The sequence below is a fragment of the Medicago truncatula genome, chromosome 2 (genome assembly GCF_003473485.1).
Source record: "Medicago truncatula cultivar Jemalong A17 chromosome 2, MtrunA17r5.0-ANR, whole genome shotgun sequence".
NCBI lineage: Eukaryota > Viridiplantae > Streptophyta > Magnoliopsida > Fabales > Fabaceae > Medicago > Medicago truncatula.
Genome location: NC_053043.1, coordinates 15,324,108 through 15,337,669, shown reverse-complemented (window position 1 = coordinate 15,337,669; position 13,562 = coordinate 15,324,108). Strand labels below are relative to the sequence as shown.

The following is a 13,562-nucleotide window of genomic DNA, read 5'->3' as shown; positions in this document are numbered from 1 at the left end:
AATTTATTAATATGTTAAACAAAAAAATGATTAATAGATTAATAGTTGTATAGTGTAAAATAAATTGTTAAACACATTTTGCCTGAATGATAAATGAAGTAAAAATCAAAATAAACACAAAAAGGCAGTATTAGGTCTTAATATTAATATTAGTTTCCGATGTTACAACTTAGTGCTTCGATTGTGATAATGTTTACGTAAAATCCAGGTTCAAACCCGAATCACCATATTTCTCCATCTTATGTGTGTTTATTTAAGCATTTGTTGATCACTTGGCCCGTAGAAGAAAAAAAATCATATTAGGTTTGTCAAAAGATATTTAATTCTTAATATTAGGCAAACATGACTGAAACAAATTTTTTTTTCCTCAGATCTCCAGGGCAACACGAAAAAGGATTACACATAAAAAAAGACAAACTACATTTTCATCATCACAAAAATGATTTAAAAATGCCATGGTCATCTTGAAAAAAAAATCATTTTGAAGGTAATGTTAGTGGTAATTAGGAAGGAAAAATGCAGCATTAGAGTGACAAGCTCATGGTTGAAATAATCGTTTGTACAACAGCAAATTCGACAGGGTGTCTATGTTACCAGTTTTATAGTGTAATGTTATTGTTTTTTATTTTATTTATTTTTTTATATATATGATGTTGAATAATAAAAATTTGGTTGTTCAATAAAAAATGGCCACCAATCTAAGAAGTCTCACTTGCAATTGTGATGTTTTGTGTTGATTCATTAAAAATTCAGATTTATTCTCATTCATATTTTTAAGATCCTTTTGATTTTGTTACGCAGATGGTGTATTTGGGGCTATGATCATGAAGGTTAGAGTCAATTCGAAAGGCATCCTCAAAATAAAATAAAAAATAAAAAACTTAACAAAAACAGCAATCTTATTTCACTAATAAAAGCTCAAAAATATGTCCCTCCCAAGCCTTGGGAGGGACATGTATGATTATAGATTGGGGTTGAGGTTCGAACCCCAAACACCCCACTTATTCACCATGAAAAGGTGAATTCTACACCGGGCCGACAAAAAAAAGTTCAAAAATATAACCATTATTCCACTAAATATGGTAGTCGATTAAAATATAAAAAAATAATTAAAATCAATATAAAATAATCATCAAAACCAAAGGCATCATCTTATGCAAGAATGATGAACATCGCAAGACATAAAGCCATTCCAATAAAAAGGCCATCATTCTTTATCACATTTGTTGTCACCTGAGCATAAAAACGATCACCAAATTTGTAGGAGAGGTTTAAGGTACCCTTGGATTTCCGAGAGCGTTTTTTCCTAACCTGATAACTGAGTTGGAAACCGGCATTGGCAGGGTTATCAAGAAGTCCCTTGAGAGGGATACGGACCTTGCCAATGGTACTGCATGGGAGGAATTTTCGATAGGAGATGAGTTTGACTTCAAGAGAGAGACGATTATAGTAAGCGAGAGATTCGTTGACAGCGAACTTGACCGGGATGTTCCATGTGGGGTTTCTTCCAGCATGACGGTGGATGTGGGTGGTGGTGATTTGTGGGTTGAGTGGGTCGCCGAGGATTGAAACAATGGCGTATACGGACATCTGGGAGAAAAGATTAACATCTTTTAGATCTTTTGCGGAAATAATGTCGAGTTCTAAGGTTCTGTACACCGTGGTCATCATGCAACAAAGAGAGAGGAATAAAAGAGAGATTTTGTGTGTTCTTTCTAGGGTTTTTGGAATATTTCTTTTTAGGGTTTTGATTTGTGTGTGGTTGTTGGATTTTCATAGTGTATTTATAACGTGAGAGTTGGAAGGAGAAGATAATTGTATAGGAAACCTCCAGGTTTAGGGGAAGTAGGTACCTGTTTTATTATTTACAAGCAGTATCTGCTTTACAATTTGAGTATTCAAGTATTATTCCTATCTCGTTGGTAATTTAACATTCCAAATCCTGATCTTATACACTCACTCCTTCCTTTTTCAAGAATAGAAGTTTCCTGTTATATCACTCACTATTGTGCTGCTAGCAAATATGATGGAATGTAGCATTGGAGATTGCGGACATTCTCAAACCCTGTAAAACCAATTCTCCAAAATTTTAGAAAATCAGATAATTGTCTTTCTCTAAATTTTTTGAGAGGTAATTATCAACAAAAACACAATTATGCTATATATATTAATCATTTGACAACTCAATTATTTTTACCCTTTCTTTTTGTAACAACTGAATAGATAACATTAATGTTACCAACTGAATAGATAACATTAATTAATTTTATTAAAAAAAAACGCTAAATCTGTACTCAAACGACACTTGAAAGGAACTGATGGAGTAACAAAAAAAAAATCAATTGTATCCAAACAAACTAAATTATTATTTTTTTTAAAATGATTTTTATTTCGATAAACAAATACAAAATAGATTCTGATTTTTTTTTTAATAAATCTCTAAATTATTACATGTCAAAATTTATTTTAATTCGTAACAAATAGCCTCTATGATGCCGTTTGTTAAAAAAAAAAGAAATAAATCATTTTTTTAATAAAAAAATAACTTAATGGTATATGTTTGTTGTAGTTTTTTTTTAAAAATAAAATAAAATCTAAAAACAACTTTAAATGAAAAGTTCTTAATAGTTGCTTTAAAAAAAATATATTAGAGGGGAGAGAAAATAGGTATTGAAAGATGGAGACCTCTTTGTTGGTTAAGATGCTTTCTAGCTGAAACCCCTTTGTTAAAGCAGTAGTTGGTTAATATGCTTTCTAGCCGAGATCCCTTTGTTGAATAAATCGTTGCCAACTTGTTGATCCACTGCGATCGTACCACGATTATTGAAAAAGTTAAAAACCATTACTACAATGGTAAGAGATGAGAGATAAGGTGCAAACACAACACAAGAGAAATAGTCTCTAACTCTCTATAAAGGAGCAAATAGAGTAGATATGTGTATGTAATGATGATAACTTAGTAGATCCTTTGACGAAAGGATTAGATATAGAAAAAGTCTTAAGCTTATGCAAAAGGATGAGAGTATGAGACTATTGTGTATAGATCAACGAGTCACTAATGATGATAATCCGACCTAAATGATTAAACATCAACATGATAAGGTTCAATGGAAAATAAAAAGTCGAAATGAACATGCTATAGTAAATAAGTGAAGACATTGATAGTATTTTTTTAGAAGGAGAGTGACTCGTAAGGATACCCTTTTGGGTAGCCACTTTTGTGAATGAAGTGAAAATGATTTAATATTACGTCAAGTTTTCTTTAGACAATAGATATGTTATCAAATATTTTAGTGGTGTCGATGCAGTTAAATAAGTTCCAATTGAATTAAGAGCATAAAACATCTCATCTTATATTAGTTTCTTACAAACGAAAGCATGTTCAAAAGAAACCTGTTCATAAAAATGACATTTGTACTATCATTTTGAGTAAATTTTTGGGACAACTCTCTCATCTTTTATTGTTTTTTACTCTCTTTTTCACTCACTCTCTATTGTTTTTGTTCTAAAAGAAATGAGAAGAAGAATATGATTGTCCCAAAAATTATCACAAAATAGTTGTTCAAATATTTTTTTAGGTGAGTTGTACAAATATTATTACTCTAATTGTTGTCATAAAATAATGTATTTAATATAGGGCTATAATTTTGTTTATAATATCATTGAAGTTGAACTATATGGCTAAGAGGAGTATCAAGAAAGTGGCATGTGGTAATTAAACTGGGATAAACATGACTTATACAACAACTATAAGTAGCCATAAGTGGTAGATTAGACATGTGTAATGGTCCAATAACGAGAAAATATGTTGAATAGGTACCACTTGAGACATTATAGTTCAATGTAACAATGTCAAGTAATATTGACCAACCACAATGTAATAAGTGTTTTTCTTCTCTCTTTCATATAGATTTTTTTTTTTTTTTTTTTGTATTTTTTTAAGTAATTAAAGATGACACCTGACACATTGTAGTTGACCAATATAACGTGTCATTGGCACCACAATGTCCTCAAATATTACCCCTTATAAGCATTACTTTCATGAATTCCCTCGCCATAGGTAACATTTACAAGTTTTTTCATCTTTAATTCTAATTAAATATCTCGACAAACAAAAACTCTACTAATTAAATACACACGTTTCGACAAGAACTAACACTGAATATGACAAAAATAACATAGAATCCTCATTGGAGATTGAAGTTTAAAGAAATTGTTTATTAATATTCTATAAATAACAAAGGAAAATCAATACAACTAAGCTCAAAAGCAAAATTGTACCAATTCACCAAAATAAAACCGATCAATGATCTTTAGAAGATATGAAAGCTTGTAACCCTTAAGTATCAGAACTTGATGCAACAGCTGAACCACTTCAGGAAGCTCTTCCTTCTCTGTAAAGAGACAACAATTAATTAAAAATACAATATTTTGTGAACAGGGAAAATGATTTTAATTCACATTAATCCAGTTAAATCCATTTGTATTACTTCCCCATAGCAAAGATTCACAAGAGAAAGAGAAATACTCATTCATCAACAACAACTAATGTAACCATCTCATCTTATTGAGCCATAAATTAGCGGTTTTAAATAATAGCCTTAAATATGCAATTCGTCTGTGTAATTTGGACGCGTTTTGAGTTTCGTCCTTGTAAAAAATAAAAATTTAAAAACATTCCTGTAAATTTTTTTGTTTTAAAAAGGTCACTGGCCCCACTATTCAGTTGAAGTGGTATGGTTTTGACCACGTGGCAGTTGTTGACTGTGCAACTTTTGCCACGTGGCATGCCACATTATTAATTTTTTTTTCTTTCAAATTTCTGAATTAAAAAAATCTGAAAATAAATTTAAAAATTAGAAAAAAACTGAAATTTAAATTTTTGATTTTTAATTAAAAAAACTCAAAATTCTTTTTTTTTAAATTAAAAAATCGGAAAAAAACTGAAAATTAAATTTTCGAAAATTCATTTTTTTAAAATTTTGAAAATTATATATTACATTTTTTTCGAAAATACTAAAAATTATATTTTCAAAAGTTATAAATTTGGAGATTATATAATTTTTCAAAAGTTTATTTCCAGATTTAAAAAACACTAATTTGCAAATTTTTTATTCATATTTAAAAAAAAAAATTGGAATTTTTTGATTTATTTTCAGTTTTTTTAATTTTTAAAAATAATTTTCAGATTTTTAAAAAAAAATTAAATTTTTAATGACGTGGACTGCCACGTCAGGGCCACATGACAAAAGTTGCACAGTCAGCAACTGCCCCGTGGCCAAAGCCATCCCATGTCAGCAAAAAGTGGGGCCAGGGACCTTTTTAAAACAAAAAAATTTGCAGGGATATTTTTAATTTTTTTTTTTACAAAGACAAAATTTTTATAATTTTTGGTAATAAATAATTAAAGATCAAAATTGTGCATTCGTTACACATTAGAAGATGGATGAAATATCTAATGACAAAGGTAACCAAAAATCTTACAGTTGGAGAAGCGTCGTGCTCAGTGCGTTGACGCTGAATGTGTCGAAATGAAGCCTTGAGTTCCTCCTCATTACCAAGACTCTTAAGTTGCTTTCTTGCTTCTTGGATTTTCGAAAAATCCATTGAATAATCTCGTATTGGGCCCTTCTGATCCCATTCCCCGAACCGCGGCACCGGGGGACAAGGGCTATTTTCCTGCATGTTAAATGATTTATAGGTTAGAGGATTGATCATCATAACATAAGTTTTTTCTTATTATGAAATGAAAATAAGTTCTTACTTGCAATAATTGTGTTGATCATAATAAATTATTTCATCAAAAAAAAAAAAAATTATTTCATCCAGTCCTATTTATAAGAGATGTTTGGGTGAACAAAAGTTAAAGTATGTAGTTCAAAATTTAGACTAGATACATCAACTTTTGTTGCTTCAAATGTCTCTTATAAATAAGATCGGAGAGAGTATGATAAAACTAATCCGTAATTGTTGAAAATCTTTCAAAAGAAAATGAGTAATTGTTGAAAAGTTTTGACAGAAACAAGAAGAACCTAAATGGGTTGTCAAAAACCTAAAAAAAGAAAAGAGAAGAGAAGAGAAGAACCATTACAAGCAAGAGGCAAAGTTTTTTTCTTCTTACAATATACTCAATTTCAAGTTAAAAAAACATTTTCCTATTAATATAACCCCTTCAACGGTTCAAATAAAAAAAAAAAAAAACTCATTCTCTCACAAAATTTGATTCTATGCCGTCGTGTTTTTTTGCAAGCACAAAATTAATGGCCGTCAGATCTTGATCAGATGGTTAAAAAAAAAAGTAAATTTAAGATTTATTTTGTAATTCTAAAAAATATCGATTATTAAATTGTAATCTTAAGATCTTAATCGATCAATTAGAGATGCATCACTCCGTGAATTTACTGACCGTTACAAAATGCTTTTATGCTTCACATTCGCACTTGACTTGACTTGACTAGACATTTGCACACCCAAACCAAATTACTTTTTGTGTAATCAGCCTATAGTTTCAGAAAGAAGGAAAAACGAATAAATAAAAGAGAGTGAGAGTGAGAAACTAACCTCTGAATGTCGTTCCATAACAGTGATTTCAGAGTTGAGTTGTTGAACTTGAGAGGTATATGTGATTGGTCTTGGAAGGGTTATTTGACTGATTTATAGTACAATTATGTATAGGCACACGTATACACGCGTGCGCGCACACACGTGTTTGAGCGTGTATAAATCTTCTTTATATAAAGGGGAACATCAAATAATATTCTTTTTTAGGTGGTTAAATAAAATCCATGTAATATTTAAATAGATTCTTTTTCAATTTTCCTTTTCTATAGTTTATTTTTAATTAATTACAAGAATTTTGCTTTTTTACGTGCAATCCTAGTATTACTCCATTTGTCTATTTGGAGTTGTATATTACAATATGAGAGTCAAACAAAATAGATTGTCTATCTTATGCAAGAGGAGTGTTATTTGAACATCCATTTGGTTGATAACTTTTATGATAACCATAATTTACAAAGAAAAAGTAGGTATTTGCACGAAAATCAAAGCAATAGAGAGATAAAGTAAAAAGTAATGTGAATATGAAAGAGAAAGTTGTCACAAAAATTGTCATAAAATGGATGTTCAAATATCATTTCTCCTTATGCAATATTGCAAAGATTAAGACAACTATAAATGGTCTTTTTTTTTTTTTTTTTTTTTATATTGAAAACAACTACTCCTTCCATCCCAAATTGTACAACACTTCGATCATTTCATATGCATTAAAAAATGTCATTAATTTTGTATGAGAAAGAGATATTATGAGTTGTTTTACAAATTTCTCCTTAAAAAATGGTATGAGAAAGAGAAATGAAAGAATTGAAAGAAGATAGAGTAATAAATAGCTAAGGATAGTAATATGAAAAGTAACATTAATGTTTTTTTGGTATTGTAAAACGACATATAATCTAGGATAATTTTTTTCCTCTCAAAGCGACATATAATTTGGGATGGAGAGAGTATTTATTATTATAAAATTATGTATTTAATATAAATTGCATATACTCTTTCAGTCTTTATTAAAGAAGAAAAAAAAAACATCAGAATCGATGCAATCATTAAGAGCATCCACAATGGAGATACCCATTTTTCGGTACTTAAATGGGTCTCACATGTACACATTACTCATTTATAATTTTTTAATAGTAGTGCCTAATAAGTATTCAATCCCTCCAACACATCATATCATACAAATTTTTAAATGGGATCCACCATTATCATCATATTTAAATTTTTTAATATTAAAGGCTTAATACATGCTTTGTCCCTTAACTTATTTTTGAATTACATTTTGGTCCAATAACTATAAAACGTCTCAATTTGGTCCCTTATCTATACTTCCGTCAATCAAGTTAGTCCTCTCCGTTAATTTTTTTACAAAAACCGTTAACTCTTGCCACATGTCATTTATGATTGGTGATCAAGGGTTAGATTTGAAAAGCACACACAAGATACAATGGACTCAAAACAGACTATAAATTTAACAACCTTCTTTCTATATCTTCATCAACAACAACAATTTCTTCATACCAATTAGCAGCAACAAGAACCTTTCCAAAGTTGTATTTATAGGGGTGTTTTTTTTTTTTTTTTTGCAGAATGTTCATTGCAAAAGAGGGAGCGAGAGAGAAGAAAAGAGATCTGGTTTTTTTAGAGAGAGAGTGTGAGGGAGAAATGTTTTATTAAATTATACAATTTTTTTAGATTTATTTTTGTTTCTATCTTTATTTCTGGGTATGTGTTGCTGAGTTTTTGTTTTGTTGTGGGTATAAGGTAAGAAGATGAAGATTGTTGATGATTTTTAATTTTAAGATAAGAAATTCAAGACAAAAGAAAATGATAATAAAAATTATCATATGTTGTGAGTCTATTGTATCCTTGTGTGTGTTTTTAAAATTCAGCCCTTGATCACCAATCACAAATGACACGTGGCAAAGGTTAACGAATTTTGTAAAAAAATTAACGGAAAGGACTAACTTGATTGACAGAAGTAGAGATAAGGGACCAAATTGAGACATTTTATAGTTAAGGGATCAAAATCAAATCCAAAAATAAGTTAAGAGACCAAAGCATGTATTAAGCCAATATTAAAAGAGTGTGGATCCCATTTAAGATTGGAGTCTTAAGTGAGACCCTAGGTCTTATAAGACCGCGAAACTTTTTCTCCACAATGGAGGTACTTAATAGGTAATGAGTCTTAAATGTTGAAGACGATCTTAATTGTTGTAACTTTTTAAATATTTTACAGACACACCCTTGTAGAAAGTTGTGAAACATTAAATATGTAACATCCAATTCCCAAAAATATTTTTCTCATCATAAATACACTTCATTTCAATTAAAAACAGTACGACGGAATTAAATTCAAAGTTTAGACAAATCATTTCTATAAATAAACTTATTTCAAAAAAAAGAATCTCGACATCAAAGTCTTGAAAATAAAATAAACCCAAATTTCCAGTGTTACAAATCATAGCATTGACCTAAAATACACTCCTAAGAAAAATAAAAGTGACGAGAAAGATTTCTCGTCGTGCTCCAAGCTCGCATCATCTAAGGTTTATCATCTTGTGTATCTGTACCACATAAATGCACATACGTCCAACCCGCAACTAGAGGGTGAGTGTTGTAACACCCCAATTTTTCAATATTAATTTATTAGTATTAGGAAATTGCTTGTTTGGTGTTTCCAATAAAAGTTGCTGGATTGTGGGTATTGAGCGAATATATGGGTTGGTTAGTTGTTGAAAAATATGAGATTATGAGAAAATAATGAGAAAGGGATATTATTTAGCAAATATGAGAGAATAAAGGTGTATTAGTAAAAGAGAGGTTTAAGTAAGTAATTTAAGTAGTGTTTTAATTAAATAAATAGAAGGATGTGTAAATAGTGGAGCTAAATAGTTACAATAGAATTAGTAACCAAACTGGGGTGTGGAGAGTAAACTTGTTAAAAGTTATGAGAAAACCAAGTTCAATTAGTGATTATAAATAGAAAAAAGTCATAAGGGAATTAGGTTGTAGAACAAAAAAGCCGAATTGAGAGAAGAGGCAAAGGAGGAACTAGGGTTGTGAAGAGAAGAAGAAAACACCTAATTATTTCAATCCTTCTCCTTCATCCTATATACACATTAATTCTCATCTAATTATGCCTAATCACAACATCTACTCTCATGATTAATTCTCTAATCAAATTATCTAATCATTGGTCTCACAATTTTAGTTTTCCTTTCACAACCCCAATCACATCAACAATTCTCACCATAATTAGTTCATCACCAACATTCACCATTATTACAACACCAAGGTTCATAGAATTGTAATTAACTCATAAATTCATACTGTCATATTCACAATTATATCAACACAAAGAGATCAAATATATCAAGAATTCATTATAAGAATATGTAGAACATCGAAGATAAGAACTCCTCACTATCCACATGAACATACAACCCTTATTGTGAATAAAACTCCTCTCTTACCTCTAGTTTGTCGAATTGATGAATTCCTACCGTTGAATCTCTCTCTAAGCTCTTCTTCTCTCATTGCCTCCTTCACCTCATTTCCTCTTAACCCTAGTTTTCCTCTTTAGCTTTATGACTTATGTTCTTTCTCAGTAACCCTAATTCTCTAATGCTCTCCTCTATTTATAACTACCAATCAGGTTTGTTTCTCACTTAATCTTTTTAAGGGGCTTACTATTTGCACCTCTCATTTGGTTACTATTCTCTTGTAACTACCCAGTCTTACTGTCTACACCTCCTTTTGCTTAGATTATTAAATATACAATGTTAAAAGTTCGTATAATTTCTTGCTCTCAACGAATGACAACATTACAACTAAAAATAATAATACCATCTAGCATAAAGAGGTTCCTTGAAAGTAAGCATCTTTAAATGACATGTTCTTCGTAATCATATCCTTACGATTGATAATTTAATCAGGAGGGGTGATTATGGCTAACACATAGCTTTGTGTGGGATGGTGTGCCAAACTGGAGGATGCGAATCATCTATTTATTCTTTGTAATTATTTTGCATGTGTTTCGACCATTTGATTCAGTTTGGTGCTTTGGGAAGTTTTTCAAAATATATTATCTCAGTTATTATATTGATTTGCCTATCTACTGTTTGGGTTATTTGGCGAGAAAGGAATGCTCGAATTTTTAAGCAAAAAGAGGACACTTTGCAACATCTACTTGACAAAATTAAAATTCAATCTTTTCGGTGGCTGAAGGCACAATGAGCTAATTTTGATGCCATTTTACTTGGATTTTTCCTATTTTGGAATTATAACATGGATTTGAATCATTGAAGATGAATAAAGTTACAAAATCCTGAATTTTAGGATTTAAATCATGATTTTGACAACAATGATCACAAGAATGATTTGGAAAATGCCATGGCCATCATCTTCCCATCTTGAAAAAGAAATCATTTTGAAGGTAATGTTAGTGGTAATAGGAAGGAAAAATGCAGCAACAGAGTGACAAACTCATGGTTGAAATCATCGTTTGTTCAACAGCAGATACGACAAGATCTCTCTGCTGCCAGTTTTCTAGTGTAATGTTATTGTTTTTTTATTTATTTTATTTATTTTATTTTTTATATAACTATCGAAAAGACGAGCATCCACGTGCCCGTCTTTCCGCTCTTTTTATTACGCTAACGTTTGAAAATTATGAGCGGTGTTTTTTTATGATACTTTGATTTTGATTAAAACTAAAAACATAAATCTTTGTTGCTTTCAAGTTATAACAAACCAAACTATCATGATTATCTATTTCAATGACACAAAAAATATAACAAAAAAATAAAATAATCTGGATACTTTTTTTATCGACACCAACAATAATCTTTATTATATAAAAAGTTGTTTAAGGGTATAATTGGGATAACGTAAAAGTATGTATAAATATACCTATCTAGTTTGTTACACTTTTTAAATGATAAAGAAAAAAAAAAAACCAGACTTATATATAATCATACCTTGTTTGTTATTTTTTTTTTAATATTTATGTTTGGTAACACAAATAAGTTAGCTTATAGCTTCTTGGGCTAGCTTATAAGCTTGTTTTAATAGAATGAGACGTGTTTGGTAAAAACTTTTTTTTATTAACTTATAACGTTTTTTGAAAAACTATTTCAAGTAACTTTTGAGCTTATAGCTTTTAACTTTTTATACCTTCTTTCAATTTTAATCCTATCAATTTAATTTTATTATTTTTAATAAACAAAACTACCCACGTTTGATATCAATTTCTTTTAGTGGACATTATATATCACTTTTTTTAGGGAACGTTTTTTTATGTCATCTCACGCTATGTATTTGTTGTTCACTTTTTTTTTTTTTTTAATTTACAATAGATAATAGTAAAGCAATTTTAGTTAAATAAAATTCATCAAAAAAAAAAAAATTGTTCAATCAAAAATGTCAAATTGAATTTATAAAGTACATTTATCATTTTAGAGATGAAAATAATTAAAAATAAATTTAAATAATTAAAAATAAATACATTAAGTAAAAATTATTATATGTATAATTTATGGAAAAAAAGTCCTTTTATATCATTTTATATTAATCAGTCACTTCAACAGCTAATTTTATCAAACATATTATTTTTAATAAGCGAACTTTTCAGCTATAAGCTATCAGCTATCAGTCATCAGCTAGCTTTTCAGCTATCAGCTAGCTTTTCAGCTATCAGCTAGCTTATAACTTATTTTTACCAAACAGAGCCTTAAATTTATTGTTAACTATTTGTTACATGTATTGGAAAATTGAGGGGTTTTAAAAGAAAAAAGCCGGTCCAAAAAAGCTAAAAGGGGTGTTTTCTTTATATATGAATAATAAAAATTTGGCTGTTCAATTCAATAAAAAATAGGTCACCAATATATAGTGTAATGGCCACCATTGTTTATGAAAAGCAATTTTCCCACCATAAACGCTACCTAACTAAGAGGTTTCACCTGTAATTGTGATGTTTTTTGTTGATTCCTTTAAAAATTCAGTTACATTCTCATTATTCTCATTCATATTTTTAAGATCCTTTTGATTTTGTTATACAGATGGTGTATTTGGAGGTATGATGAAGGTATATGTTATGTCACCCAATTCCTGATTTAGGCCGGCTTCAATTTGAAAGGCATCCTCAAAATAAAAATAATATAAAAAAAATAAAAAACTAACAAAAACAGCAATCCTTATTCCACTAATGTCTCAAAAAAATAATCCTCCTTATTCCACTAAATATGGTAATTGATTAAAATATAAAAAAATAATCAAAATCAGTATAATAATCATCAGAACCATCCAATAAAAAAGTCATCATTCTTTGTCACATAATTTGTAAGAGAGGTTTATGGTACCCTTGGATTTCCCAGAGCGTTTTTTCCTAACTTGATAACTGAATGGATGACCGGCATAGGCAGAGTTATCAAGAAGTCCCAAGAGAGGGATACGGACCTTGCCAATGGTACTGCGTGGGAGGAATTTTCGATAGGAAATGAGTTTGATTTCGAGAGAGAGACGATTATGGTAGACGAGAGATTCCTTGACGGCGAACTTGATGGGGATGTTCCATGTAGCGTTTCTTCTAGCGTGACAGTGGATGTGGGTGGTGATTTGTGGGTCGAGTGGGTCACCGAGGATTGAAACAATGGCGTATACAGATATTTGTGGGAAAATATTAACATCTTTGAGATCTTTTGCGGAAATCATGTTGAGTTCTAAGGTTCTGTACACGGTGGTCATCATGCAACAGAGAGAGATCGATTAAAATTAGAAAGAGAGATTTTGTGTTGTTTTTTCTAGGGTTTTTGCATTACTTTTCTCTATCTAGGGTTTTGATGAATGATTTGTGTGTGTTGGATGTTCAGAGTCTACTTATATTGGAAACCCTTTAAAACTAATTCTCCAAAAATTTAGAAAATCAGTTAATTATCTTTTGGAGTTTTTCTTTTTCTTCATGTTATACTCTCTCTTTAATTCACCACAATTTTTGTTACTCATCTTAC

The 13,562-nt window shown here is 29.9% G+C and overlaps 2 protein-coding genes across 2 annotated transcripts; both read right to left on the bottom strand.

The window, feature by feature from the left end:
* Positions 1–1,152: 1,152 nt before the first annotated feature.
* LOC120578300 (protein SRC2) lies at positions 1,153–1,668 on the bottom strand. The gene has a single exon (XM_039830968.1). It carries the CDS (start codon positions 1,666–1,668, stop codon positions 1,153–1,155), a length of 516 nt encoding a protein of 171 aa, XP_039686902.1.
* Positions 1,669–12,873: 11,205 nt separating this feature from the next.
* Positions 12,874–13,299, bottom strand: LOC11443202 (protein SRC2). Its single transcript, XM_003594850.1, has one exon. It carries the CDS (start codon positions 13,297–13,299, stop codon positions 12,874–12,876), a length of 426 nt encoding a protein of 141 aa, XP_003594898.1.
* Positions 13,300–13,562: the final 263 nt, after the last annotated feature.